Source organism: Helianthus annuus, chromosome 14 (assembly GCF_002127325.2).
Source record: "Helianthus annuus cultivar XRQ/B chromosome 14, HanXRQr2.0-SUNRISE, whole genome shotgun sequence".
Classification (NCBI taxonomy): Eukaryota; Viridiplantae; Streptophyta; class Magnoliopsida; order Asterales; family Asteraceae; genus Helianthus; species Helianthus annuus.
In genome coordinates, this window is record NC_035446.2 from 115,011,349 (window position 1) to 115,026,406 (window position 15,058).

At 35.2% G+C, this 15,058-nt stretch overlaps 1 protein-coding gene across 1 annotated transcript; it reads left to right on the top strand.

Annotated features, from left to right (window-relative positions):
* The first annotated feature begins 1,788 nt into the window (after nt 1–1,788).
* On the top strand, nt 1,789–8,071 carry LOC110909092 (rab escort protein 1). Its single transcript, XM_022154100.2, has 10 exons — nt 1,789–2,129; nt 4,549–5,341; nt 5,963–6,085; nt 6,383–6,482; nt 6,613–6,651; nt 6,754–6,988; nt 7,070–7,145; nt 7,229–7,421; nt 7,573–7,653; nt 7,831–8,071. The coding sequence occupies exons 2-10, from the start codon at nt 4,638–4,640 to the stop codon at nt 7,924–7,926; spliced, it is 1,647 nt and encodes a 548-aa protein (XP_022009792.1). The 5' UTR covers nt 1,789–2,129; nt 4,549–4,637; the 3' UTR covers nt 7,927–8,071.
* Nucleotides 8,072–15,058: the final 6,987 nt, after the last annotated feature.

A 15,058-nucleotide genomic window follows, 5' to 3' on the forward strand; every position in this document is an offset into this window, starting at 1 on the left:
GGGCCGGGGGTTGCGACAAAAATAAACCCACAACTAAAAGGAAACTGTGCTAATAATAAGGAGGAATAAAGGAATATGCTTGGAATATTTGACCAAATCCTAGACTCCCCTCAAGATGGAGTATGTAAGTTTCGAATGCCATCTTGGATAGCAAAAATTGAAGATGTTGTGATGCCAATCCTTTGGTGAGTAAATCTGCAAGTTGCAATTTGCTGTCAACACACATGGGAACAATTTGTTTGGTCTCTACTCTTTCTCGAACAAAATAGTAGTCCATCTCAACATGTTTTGTACGCTCGTGAAATACCGGGTTATTGGCAATGTGACGAGCCGCTTGATTATCACAAAACAGAGGTGTAGGAAAACGGGCCGAATGGGTTGAAAATTGTCCAAAATGAACTTTTTGTTCACACTCTTTCATCGCGTTAGATCAGTATTTAATTTCCACCCGTGGTGTAGTGTTATAAAAAGTAAGATGTTAAGTTCTTTTTTTCTCATTTGGGCAAATAATAGGCTCATATAGGTATTATCTTGATCAAGTTTGTCAGCGAAAATCCCATATATATATTTAGGGCCCCAAACGAGTAGTAGTATCTCAAGGTTTATTCTAACAACTTTTTGATTGTAAATAAATTTAAATCATCATCGTGTTGGTCGTGACCATTTACTTTAAACTTATTCTTAAAAACCATACAAATACGTTATATGTGGTCGTAAAGTCAAGTGCAAGAATCTTGAAATCGTTTCACGTTGTCTTTATTTTTATTAGGCACGTCACAACAATGCTCATCCTTCAGATCTTCCTCCAAACATATCTTGTATGACGGAAAAGATAAAATATATTGACACTATATATAGAGGCAAAATTATTAAAAATTCTCCTAATGATGTATGTTTAAAATGGTTGAATCCGCTAAGCTAAATTGATTGGCTTGACCTGGTTAAAAGAAATATATGGTTCTATTGACGGTTTGAAAAACCGGGTTCTACGGTTCGGTCTACGCTTTGAAACTAGACAGGTAAACCGAACCAACCGAAAAATTAATAAAAAATAGCTTTTTGTTCTATATAGTTTTAGTAAAAGAAAATAAGTTTTGTAGGTTATGAATCTAACAATTATATTACATATAAGTATTATTAAACTCAATGCGTATATGTTATCCATTTAACTTATTACCACACAGTTTCGAATATTTTCACCATCTTTTACTATGTTATAATACATAACTATATATAAAGATAAAAATGTAATTTTACAAATTTTAAAACTTTAAGTGGTAATATATAATACAATTTCTTTATAACATAATGTTGACTTTTAATTCAACTTCTCTCGTGATATTTAAACGACTATAACTTTTTATACGCTAATATTTTTTTTAAATCTGTGTGATTAACAGTGTCAGGGGCGCAGGATTGATGGGGCCGGGGGGGGGGTTCCGACCCCCCGAACTTTTTGCCTAGTAGTGTTACGTATCTAGTTTTCGTATAGAAATTTTTAGGTTTATACGTTTTCGCCCCCTGGTTTTAAAAAAAATTTAGGTATATACTTTTTCGACCCCCGGTTTAGAAAAAAATTTAGGTATATACTTTTTCGACCCCTCCGGTTTTATAAAAAAAATATTTATATAGGCATATAGCCCCAATAAAATTATTTATATAGCCCATTATATTTAGTATTGGAATGTATGTTTATTATTTGTGCAGCCCATTAATGATTAGCCCAAATAAAAAAGAAAAAAAAAACCAATGCCAATTTTATGGAGTTAATCGCTGTTTGGAATTGGAAGGGGGCAGACAAAAAAAAGAACATACGCTGCTGCTACTGCTGCTGCTCTAATCGAACAGAACAGAACACGCAGAAGTCAGAACAGAAGAACACGCAGGTCGCAGGCTGTTTTTCGACTTGGAGGAGACGAGGATAACCGGCTGGGCTGCTCTAATCGACTAATCGATTTGTTTTTTTTTTTAGGTTTAAATTAGGGCTTCAATTTATGTGATTTAGGTTGAAATTAGGGGTGAAATTGGTCCAGGAGAACCTGTCACCGAGTCCATAATTGAAGAATTCAAAAATCTTAAAGGAAGACGAGCAGAACTATACACTTCAATCCAGGAGAACCGGCCACAGGGTACCCACCTTCCTCTTCTTTTTAATGTTTTGGTGTCTTTGTTCAATTGTTTGTTAAACAATGTTTACATTTTAATGTTTGAGAAGGTATTTTATTTGATACTAATGTTTGACCCGACCCAACCCGAATTGAATCACCGACGTCCGACCCGAACATAGAAACTTTTTTTAGGTCCGGTGCCTTCCGCCCACCAAACTTTTCTTTTTTCAAGCTTCGCCACTGAACAATGTATGTCTTCCTCACCGCATCGCGCGGGCACCATACTAGTTTAAAAAATTTATATTTCTCTCATGTTGATTTACCTAGCAATTGTCTGAAATTATAAGGTATTACATGGATCAAATAAATAATGTCTTTATTCAACTCACGTTAAAGCACTCGCATCAAAAATATTTGTGAGGGTTACGTGACAGTGTGACCACATGCAATTCAGCTTAAATTTGCCAATACCTAAATTTTTATAATGATAAATCGTTAAATTGGTGAGAGAATTTATAAATTGATAATCTAGAACTGTTTATTAAAAAGTAAACCACAAAAAAAAAAAAAAAAAAAAAAAATCACATAAAAAGTGAGTAATGACACAAATAATATTATGCTTATAAGATAAAAACAAATTATAAGAGCAACTGTGTATAATGTTGGATCACAAAAACTCGAATTAACATTTGAGAAGTGATCAAGTTTTCTTCGAACGGTGAAACACTACCCGCGCTAAAATCTACCGATTGTTCATTTTGTTAGACTCAAATCAACATTAGGGATGGGTATATGGGACTTGGTACCGTTACCGAATTTCCTGAGCCGAAATTTTTTCGGTATCTATTTGGTACCCACTTTTAGCGTTTTTGGTTTCGGTATTTTTGGTACGGTACTGTTTCGGTACGGTCTCGGTATTTTACATTTTTACTGAAGGTTACACATAAATAGCGGTACCCATATTTGACGATTTTTGGTACCCGTACTTTCGATACCCCGGTACCGAGCTCATCCCTAATCTACATCACTTTAGTGAACGATAAACACATGATGCCACTAGGCCAAAAGACCATAATTACGTAAACTAGAAAAGTGTACTGTGGATCTTTGTTGTATGTCTTCAACCTATAAATACCATCTTGGGCATTGTTAGTCGTCATTTTATAATTCGGTGTAATGGTTTTTACATTTTAGAAAAATTGTTAGTCGTCATTTTATAATTTGCTGTAATGGTTTTTACATTTTAGAAAAATATATCAAGTACGGATAACTTAGTAGTCTAGATTGTCTATTGTTATGGTTATTGTCTATCATAAAAATGATATTAATTTAAATCTTTACAAGTGCAATGTTAATGGTATGTATGTGTAAAAAAATTGTTGTTCAAGAAAAGAAAAAATATCACATAAAAAGGCGAAACAATTATAGGTTGTGAAGAAATAATCCTAATTTACTTTTCATCATACAATATAATCGTATGTAATGGTGGGTGGGTCTGGTCATCAACGTTGCTTGGCGTCCGCAAGACGTGGGTGGTCTTTCGCCATTGGATTTGCTCGGATAGCCGGACTTGAAAAGTATTTGTTGGCCATTAGAAAAGTAGTGATTATAATCGTGACTGTTAAATCGAACAGTAACAGAAATAACACAACTTTAACTTAGGGGTGTGCATGGGTCGTTTTTTTTTGTCAAAATCATAACCATAACCATAACCGTAATGTTGGTTAATGAATAATTATAACCATAACCGATCGGTTATGGTTAATCCGTTTTGAAGTTATAGCCGGTCAGTTATGAGTAGTTAACCGCTAATATAGACCTAGCTAAATTAGCTCAATTTTTTAAAACATGAAATAGATTGTTATTACATAATTTTATATATCAGCATATTACATAGTATGAATATACATATAATCTACAATATTAATATATATTATTATTGAATATTCAAACAAAATGAAATGATATATTTCATAAATTCATATAAACATTCAACCAAAACGATGAATACATATAATATTAATACATATTATTACCGAATATTCAAATAAAATGATATGATATATTTCATAAATTCATATAAACATTCAACAAAAACGATATGAAATAACCAATAACCACTAAAAACGTTCAACCAAAATGATATGAAATAACCAATAACTATTAAAACGTTGAACCAAAAACCTCAAATATTAAAATTATGTCGAAAAGATTTAAATCCAACAAAGATTTTAATATATGTCGGTTTGGTTATGATGGGTATTGACACATTAATAACCATAACTGACCCGCTACCTTCGGTTTTTAAAAGTGTCATTAAACGACCAATCGGTTGTTTATTTGATTCGGTTTTTTTGTTTGATTTTGTCAGTTAATTCGGTTATGATTTGGTCAATTCTGTTTTTAATTTTTTCACACCCCCTACTTTAACATTTTACAGTTCACTCAAAGAAGTTTCAAGTTTGACCTGATTTTGACTCTAACCACAAAGCAAGAAACCGGTGATAGCAACCGATCAAACAGTCCATCATGGCGGAGACAGAACCCTACCCTCCGATCGATCCAACAAACTTCGACCTCATCGTCATCGGCACCGGTCTGCCGGAATCCATAATCGCCGCTGCCGCCTCCACCGCCGGCAAATCCGTCCTCCACCTCGACCCTAACCCCCACTACGGCTCCCACTACTCCTCCCTCTCTCTCCTCGACCTCACCTCCTTCCTCAACTCCCAAACCCTAAATCCCCAAAATTCCGGCACCGAAGACGCACCAGATCACACCACCGCTGTCAACGTCATCACTCGCACTATCTATTCCGATATCGAGATCAGCTGTTACGATGATTCGGTTACCGAACATTCTAGAAAGTTGAATTTGGATGTTGCAGGACCTAGGGTTTTGTTTTGTGCTGATGCTGCTGTTGATTTGTTGTTGAAATCGAGTGCTAATCAGTATGTTGAGTTTAAGAATATAGATGCGAGTTATGTGTGTGATGGAAATGGTGAGTTAGTGAGTGTGCCGGATTCGAAGAGTGCGGTTTTTAAGGATAGGACGTTGAAGTACAGTGAGAAGAATCAGTTGAATAGTTTTTTTAAGCTTGTGCAGGGGCATTTGGAAGCTGTTAGGGCTGGGGATAGTGGTGGTGATGATGGGAGGATCGTTTCGGATGAGGATTTGGATAGTCCGTTTGGTGTGTTTTTGGAGAAGATGAAGTTGCCTCCGAAGATTAAATCGTAATGTTTCTTTGCCTTTATGTTTCTCATTGTTGGTTGCCGATGACATCCGTTATAGTTAAATCATACCAATGTAATTTGATTAGGGAGATTGGATTTGATGGATTATGTAGGGTGTTTTTTATTGTTAATGTTATATTTTAGTATGCTGAAGTCTGGAAATAGGAAGCATAGTAGTTAATTAAGATATAGGTGACACACCGTTGAACAAGGTTTAATTGTTAAGAATTGCATATAGTGAGTTCTTATTTACAGTCGTTGATGAGTTGTATTTTTGTGTGGAAACTTGAAACATAGGAGTCAGGAAAAAAATGATGAATACAGTGCTATAGGTGATTTAGTTTGTTTTATTTTGTGATCTTGCTTGAAACTTTGTAGATTGTATGGACTTTTGAGTTCAAGTAAGACGCTTTTAGTTGACAATTAACAAGTCTTTGATGATTAGAAGTTATGGATTTTTTGGTTATGTGGAACCTTTGAACTTTGATATGCAAATTGTACTTTACGGATTTAAATTATGTTGCGGGAGTGAAGCCATTGTAATTCGTTATTGCATGCTCTACAATGTTCTAAGAAAATGGAATATCCTGTTGTACTTGTCTTATGTTCTTATATTTGTAGGATAATTCTTTATGCCATAGCCATGGTTGATTATGATCAAGATGCTGGAGAATCATGTAAAGACGTTCTCAGCACTAGAGATGGGATAGCTCGTTTAGCACTATACCACTCTTCTGTTGGAAGGTAGCTCTATATTTCGCTTGTCTTGTAGTTTTATTCTAATCTATTAACCTCATTCGTGAGATGCTTATTACTATCCTTGAATAAGGATTTAATAACTATTAACCTCATTCGTGCGATGCTTAATACTATTCTTGAATAAGGATTTAATAACCTGAATCATTAGCAATGATTTTAACCTACATTTTAGGATCGAAAGGATCTACATTTAAGTTGGATATAGTGACTGGAAAACTATTCGTCCTAAAGTTATTGTGTGCCAACTTTCTTGAAATTATGCTGTCTTATATGGCTATGTAGGTTTCCTAATGCACTTGGTGCATTGATCTATCCCCTATATGGCCAAGGAGAATTGCCACAAGCCTTTTGCCGCCGTGCTGCCGTCAAAGGGTGCCTCTATGTAAGTCTTGTAATCTTTTTAACTAAAGTTCAGGGAGAAGCATTTCAGGTCATATAACTATATTTTGTTTCAATTTTTTATATGGAATTATGAATCATCTCAACTTCCCTTATTACTGTTTATTTTACAGGTTTTGCGGATGCCAGTGATATCTTTTCTTTTGAACAAGGTTGGTACAAAAAAAAAATAATACTATTTTTAGTGTCATCTGAAAATCTGATTATTTTTTTTTTTTAAAAACTTGTCTATAATTTGTTAATGAAAATTGCAGGATAGTGGGGATTATAAAGGTGTCAAATTAATTTCCGGGCAGGAAATAACCAGCAATAAGCTGGTAGTGGATCCATCATTTATCCTGACCTCTTCACCTTCAGAATCAGTACATGATGTTTCAAAAGTCTTCGATGCCGGAGGAGTCGGTGGCAAGTTGGCCCGGTGTATATGCATAACAAAAGGCTCTATAAAACCAGACACATCCAGCTGTCTAGTCATATATCCTCCTAGATGTAAGATCACTTTCTAGTGTTATCATGTAGCTTTTGAATGTTTGGAGTTGCTATCTGATTTTGTTTTTTTTTTTTAATTAGCCTTGTACCCTGATCAGGCTACATCGATCCGAGTGCTCCAGCTTGGTAGCAGTTTGGGTGTTTGCCCCTCTGGCATGTAAGTTCTATGTTCATATTTATTTTCATTTTCTAATGTCATTAGATTATTAATGCTATGGTTGACATATCTTTATCTTTCAGGTTTGTTTTTTACGTTTCAGCTGTATGTGATAACGCCCTTGAAGGAAAAAAAGCTCTGCATGCAGTTATTGACAGTCTTTTCTCGGTACACACCTCGGGTACGGCTGAAAGCAGTTCCACTGATCAAATTGAGAGTACGGAAGTGAAACCCACTTTGCTTTGGAGTGCATTGTATATGCAAGATGTCATCGAGGTGTGCTTTTCTTGTTTTTATTCCACAAGCAACAAAAAAGAACTGCAAGACGCTTTTTATTTTTCGAAAAGAAAAGTTTGCATCTTTATGTTATGTAGTTAAGCTGCCTTTGTTGATCTTTTGATCCATAAATCAACTGTCTTTTTTTTAGGGTTCGATGGGACCTGTGGTTATGACCCCAACTCCAGATGGAAATCTGAACTACAATGGTCTTCTGCATACGACTTCAAAGGTATCTTGTTTCTCCTAGAATATGTTTGCTTATTTGCAAAAAATGACCCATGTAACCCAAGAATAGGTAGCTCTAAACATATGCTTTTGGTCAACTGAAAGTCAACATTGCATTTTGTCATAACATATTTATTTCGGAAATACCTTTTCTTTATAATGCTATGCTCAAACGTGGCAGCTGTTTCGGAAGCTGTACCCTGATGATGAATTCTTCCCAGAAACAAGCAACATAGAAACTTCTGAAAAGCTAGAAGACGATAGTGAACTGGCATAGAATCGTAGTGATGATAATAGTAGCAAACGGCACGAACAAAGGAATTTTTTGTTTTTGTTTTATATTTGTAAACAATTTTATATGTTGTATTCTATCAGTCATTAACTTAACCCCCTGCTGTGGTTGGAAATGTTTTTTGTTGGTATATTCACGTGGTGCGGGGCTCCTCAAGTGGTCCACCATGAAATGCCGCCATGTAAAGTGTTAAGAGGTGGAGCTTGTGTGTCGCTTCCAAATGGGTATAAACACAATAACAATGTTGGAGCCTAATCGTAGTATGCAAACGTTATGGATTTGATTCATTCTTTAGAAAATTCGGATTTGGTCTGTGACAAAATGTAACGTGTTTGATCCTTATCGTATGTTAAAAAACTATTAAATACTTATAAAATAAGATCTTACACTTGTACTTAACAGATTATGAGTTGGAAAGCTATATAAAAAAGTACAGAATTAGGAAAGGGAAAAAGTACATTTAAAAAATTATATTTTCCGCTGCCAGGACTCGAACCTGGGACTCCTGTGTTTAGTTGATTGTGCTACAGCGGAATACGTTACCTATAATGCGTTACAGTTTTATTTATACACCAAGAACACCGCAAGACAAATTTAATATACGACAAAAGGTTTGTGATTTTAAATATAAAACTTAATCTTTTATTTTCATGAATCAGTAGGTTAAACAATGATTAATGTTGCAACCTTCATAGATATATTTTTTAGTTATTAATTATGGCAAACGAAAACTTTAAAAATTATGCTAATAGAAGTTGCAACTTTTACACTGATATGTTATAAAACTTGAATTTATTTTGTTTGTATGATATAATGATAATACACTAAAATTTATAAACTATAAATACTCGAAAGCACCCAATTGATGACCATGCTTGAAATAAAAACACGACATAACAACCGCAAAGACACACATTCATAGTCTAAGGTTGAACGTAGTGGGGCGGTATAGCCCCTTATAGCGCCATTATCGCGCCGGGCACACCACCCCCCTAGGCGCCATGTTTCAGAAATTTGGGGGAGGCGCTATTATTATCGCGGCGTGAGGGAGGGAGGTTATCAAGCTTGGACCAATCAAAAAAAGGTTAATGTTTTTATAATTATTTAATAAAAACGAAAATTAATAATTAGGTATTGATGGGTAGGGGCTTTATGACTACGGGCTTAAATGCATAACGCCCCATAACGCCCACCCGCACACGTGGCGCGCCACATGTCGCATAACGCCCCCAAAAGGGCTTTATGACTACACATGGCCTAACAAACAAGTCAACTTATTTATCTACCTTGCTCGCTTATTAAGTGAAGAATCTCGATCATCTAAAGTTGACAAAACCTCCCCAAATAATTTAACAAGGATTTTGTACAATTCAATTTTCTCAAAAAGTGATGTTACATGTAAAAATCAATGATTACCTTGCGAGAATGAACTGAAGATAAGTTTTTGTATGATGAAAAATGATACGTGTCATCAACATTTTTAGAAGTTATTCCTACGTTTGCATTTGTTGCATGTTTACATATTCTACATATGCATGTTTCCATGTTTCCCTAATCTTTAGGAACCCTTTGCAAGTTTATATATTCTACGTAACTTGAAGCAAGGAGTAGGAATGAAAGTTTTAGAGATTAATCTCAAGTCTTCTTCTTCCATCTAATTTCTTTGGAGTTTGACCCACTCAACGGGTTATTTATCACAAATCCAATTGGTTCATATCAAAATATTAGATAAAATAAAGAGGTTCAAATGAAATTTGTAATCATCCACCCCTTTTAGGTGTGTAAATTTTATCTGGGATGAGAGCCGTTATTAATATGCAACTAAGACTAGAAATTTTATCGGTTTGAGAGGTCAGTTATAATCTGCAAAGGTTAATCTTCTTTCTCCTCGCCAAACTGTTAAAGGTTTGAATCTGGTCCCGCAAAACAACACAACATTCTGACACTCGTTACAAGGAGGATAGGTTGGGAGTTATCATTGTAACTACCTTCCGGCGTGAGAATAAGAACTTGTTTTGAGGATAATAAGTGTGTGTGTAAAGTTAGGCAGCCAGAGAGCGATCTTTAAACCTGGTAGAGTGGTAGGAAAATTCTCTATTTATAGCCGAGGTGTTGCGAAGGAGGTAGGAGCCAGCTGGGCCTTAGCCAGCTGTCAATTCTGGAGAATATCCATTTGGTCTCCTCTGGCAGGACAGGACCGTTAATTAGGACTAGGGCTGACTTGGCATGGTTTTATTCGCTCCACCTCAGCATCACCCAATAGTTCATGTTGGGTTGTCGCTAGCTGTCCTTTGAGGATCATGCGGCAGGATCTGAGGACCAATGATTGGTACCGCGTGTTGTCCTTTTTTCATTAGTTGTCTTATGTGTACCTCCTGTCACTGTCGGGATTGACCCACATTTTTCACCAGCTCTGTCTGCTGGCATTCATGCTCTACTTGGGCGACGTTTCTTCGTTGATAAGGTTCCTCGCATGCGCGTCCACACATGCTCTTTGGGACCATACCCCTTCAAAAGCGAATTCTAAAATTGGAAACATTTTGTAAAAGAATACATTTTTTGCTTAAGAACCTAACACATGAAGAAATGGTGACACATGTGTCTTGTATACGATTTGCATAAGACACACAGTCACACAAATTTAAGGTTGAAGTGAGTTTACTGATAATAAAACCCTTCAAAGTATATTGATTTTTATGTACTTGTCAAAATTGAAAAGTTAAACTAAGTTAAACCCTAAATCACATATCGCATACAATTTGAGAAATGCCAAAAAAATCACAAAGATATATGCAGAATTATTTATCCCAAGACTTTCTAATAGAGTAAATTACGATTTTGGCCCCTGTTGTTATATCACTTTTACCCTTTTAGCCCAAAAAATATTTTTTAATATATGAGCCCCCAACGTCTTTTTTCTAACCCTTTTGGCTCCTAACACTAACCTCATCCATTAAATGTTAGGGGCCAAAAGGGTTAGAAAAAAAGACGTTAGGGGCCAAAAGGGTTAGAAAAAAAGACGTTGGGGGCTTATATGTTAAAAAAATTCTTTTTTAGGCTAAAAGGGTAAAAGTGATATAACCATAGGGGCCAAAATCATAATTTACTCCTTTCTAATATTTTGACAAAACCAAAACTTAGAAAACCATGTTTGTATAATCTACAATAAACAAGAAAAATGGGGTCTTAAGCACGACTTATTTTTCATACAGTCGAACCAACCTTAAGCAACATCCATGCAACTTTTATCAATATGCTAAAGTGAGACTTTAATACGGTAAAACTGATTTAAAAGATTACAAATAAAATGACATGTTTTTTTTTTTTGTATAATACTAACCCCTAAATACACTTCTGCATTTCTTTTGAATAGGCAACGAATAAAAGCCCGGCCACTCGACGTAACCTAATGACAAAAGGCGACCCCATATGCCTAGGGCTGTCCAAAAAGCTCGCGGCTCGGAACTCGCTCGGATTTAGCTTGGAAAAAGCTCGCTCGTTATGGGCTTATGGCTTGGCTTGAAAGTGAGCCGGGTCGGCTCGGCTCGGTTAGAAAGTGAGCCTAGCTCAGCTCGACTCGTGACGAGCCAAATTGGCTCGGTTTGGCTCGCTTGGTAGCTCGGCTCGACTTAGCTCGAATTATTTTACTTATAATATATTTTATTTTTATATACATATAATATATTACAAAAAGTGATTATTATTTACATGTATTTAGGCTTGTATTGTAGTTTGATATCTATGATATATTTAAAGGTTGATTGTCGTGCTAATGAACAAATATTGTATTTACTTGAAATATAAAACTTATTTTGCGTTGTTGAACGTGATTTTGGCTTGTAATGTATTAGGTCGAACGTATTTTAAATATGTTCTTTTGAAGTATTGAATAATATTTAAGAATAATTAATTTTGAGAGATATGTATTAATTTTTATTTTTAAAAGCGAGCAAAACCAAGCCAAGCCGAGTCAGCTTGGTTTAAAACCAAGTGGAGCACGAGCTTAGATTTTCAGCTCGGTTTTGTAAACAACAACAGATCTGAAGAATATAACCAAGAAATAGCGACAAAAAACGTGGAGAAAACTTTTATTTAACCCAAACCGAAAAAACCCCCAAATACCCAAGATCTTACAGAAACAGTAAGATCGGAACAATACAAGATCCGCAGATCAGACGATAATCATCAATTGATGATTAACAACAGAAATACAGAAATACAACCTCAGATCTCTCAAAATAGTGAGAGAGACTCAAGAACAACGACTGTGATAACAAACCCTAGAAAACAAACTAAGAGACTGAACAAGATAACAAAACAAATGAGAGAGATATGAGTCTCCGGAACCTTCAGCTCTTTTATATCAATTCCAAAACATACTTGCACTTAGAACCCTCAACAATGGAGCATGAAGATCGCGGTCCCTTAAATATTACGCTTTTAGTCCTTATGGCATTAATACTTGACAACAGAACCTTTGAACTTTCAGTAACGTTATAACTCAGCCCCTCGATTTTGGTTACCTGTTCCACAACTCATATTACACGTTAAAACGATTCACTTTGAACAAATAAATGACAATATAACCATAGACATATTTTAACACTCCCCCTTCATTTATTTGTTATACAAATCAACCATTCCCAGTTCTTTACAAAAAAACTCGTGTTGAACAGAATTTAAGCCCTTGGTAAATATATCTGCAACCTGTTGCTCAGTGTCAACCTTCTCAGGTAAAACTAAGCCATCAGCGATTTTTTCTCTTAAAAAATGCAAATCTAACTCAAAGTGTTTAGTCCTTTCGTGAAACACAGGATTCAACGAAATTGATATAGCAGATTTACTATCTGAATACAACTTCAAAGGCAAATCACATTTCAGATTTAATTCACTCATAACATTTTTAATCCACAACATCTCACATACAGTAGAACACATAGCTCTATATTCAGCCTCGGCTGATGACCTGGATACGACACTCTGTTTTTTACTTTTCCAGGAAATCAATGAATTTCCCAAAAAAAAAAATACAAAACCCAGTTATTGACTTCATATTATTTATATTCTTAGCCCAATCAGAATCAGCAAAGCTGATTATATCAAAATGTTCACTCGTTTTGAAACATAAACCTCTTCCAGGAGACAATTTCAGGTATCTAAGTAACCTTAACTGTAACGCCCCAAAACTCGAGTCTAAATATTTTGTTTTGACATTTTATTAGGTTGGCATGAGTAAGTAGGATTTATTGTTCAAGTGGGTTATTTCACTAACAACCAAGTTATCTAACTTGGTTTGATAGTGTTGGCTATAGATTGAGAGTGGAAAAACAATGGGGCCAACTATGTTTAATTTACAATCATAAGGGACTAATGTGGGTTAAAAGGGAAGTTGGGATATTATAAGAAAATATCAACACACACAAACACACATTCGTGTGTGTTCTACGTCGATTAGAAGCTCCCAAAGGAGCCAAACCCTAGTTCAAGCTTATTTGCTCAAATTGAAAGGGGAATTCAACCCAAATCTAATGCATGTACCCGAATTCTTAGTCATCTAGCCCTAAAGATCACTTGGTAAGTTGTAATTTTTGATTTGGTGATTTTGATATGAAGTGGGTTTTGACCAACCCGCGAATTGGTATAAAATTGAGCATGAGAATGTATTAATATCATGATATAAAGCATAGATTACACGTGGTTTAGGTTAATTATATGATTAGAGATGAAAACCCACTTGTGGTAGTGAAGATGATGTTATGGATAATCATGTATGCTTAATTGTTGTGTAAAGTTTATGTATGATATTGTATGTAATGAGTAATTGTTAGTTAATTTGGGTATATTATGAGAATTATATGATTCAAGTGGAATTTGATGATGTTGATATGAACTAGTAAGAATATGCAATGAATGCTTGTACATAATGTTTTGTTAGTAGTACACCCGCCAAGTGTTCGATGAAATGCCTAAGAGAGCAAAATTGTGAAATTATATGAAAGTTGTGGGTAAGTATGCATAGAAGGTGCTTATGGTGTAGCTGTTAGCAAAATAATAAGTTAAGTGTGCTTAAGGTGGAGTCCATATGAGAATGCGGATTTGAATGTATGGTTTGGTAAAATTATGCATTAAGAACTTGTACCTTATGCTTCAATGGTGTGATGCTCGCCATGTAATTGATGCGCTTGATTTATGGTGATTAAGAGTAAATGTGTACGAATGTGAAATGAATAGTTTATTGATAAGTGATAATGTTGGAGTTATGTCGTGTACGTATGTAAGATGATAATTTTGATTAATTGAATGTTGAACAATGCGGTTGTCGAATGTAGAGTTATGAAAACATAAGTATGTGTATATTGTGTATGTGACTAGGTGATCATGTAGTTGTATGTGTTATACAACATTGTGTATGAAATTAATATGATGTCATTAATATGGTCTATTATATCAACATAAATGCGTGTTCGAAATTGGAAGTTATATGCTAGAAGGTTGACTTTCTGAAAGTCAACAGAGAATCTATAGCATGGTTAGGCATTTTGACACAAATATAAGAATCGAGAGATCATGGAATATGTGTTAGATCAATTATGTGTTATGTGTGATAACGAATTTAGATTTCAAGGATATTGAAACTATGTGGTTGACCAATCATGTCGTATGCGTGTTAGTGAAAGTCAATGTAGATAAGAGTTGGAAAATATGTGTTAATATGAATGAGCATGAATACTAACATTATTATGGCATGACGGCATGAAAGAATAGGAACCACACTAGCATGGACCAAGCATGGAAGGCTAACGGGTCAAGATGAGGCAAGCAAGCGGGTATGAACACGGATGCACAAGGTAAGTGATTTCCGTAATCACTTCTTAGTTTGTTTAAGTAATATAATGTTTTAATTAATTAAACATGATGTTGAGATCAAATATGTGATGAAGTCCTTCGTCGTAAATGATGGGAATAAAGTTGACCAAAACGCCCTTGATGGGTATATTGGGCAAACGATCTTAAAAGTAGTTTAGAAACAAGCTAATCGATTGGTGTAATGTTTTGGTCAAGTATGAAAGTGAGGAGTATGGGGTTTTGTATGTCGTAGACCTTTTTATGCACGAAT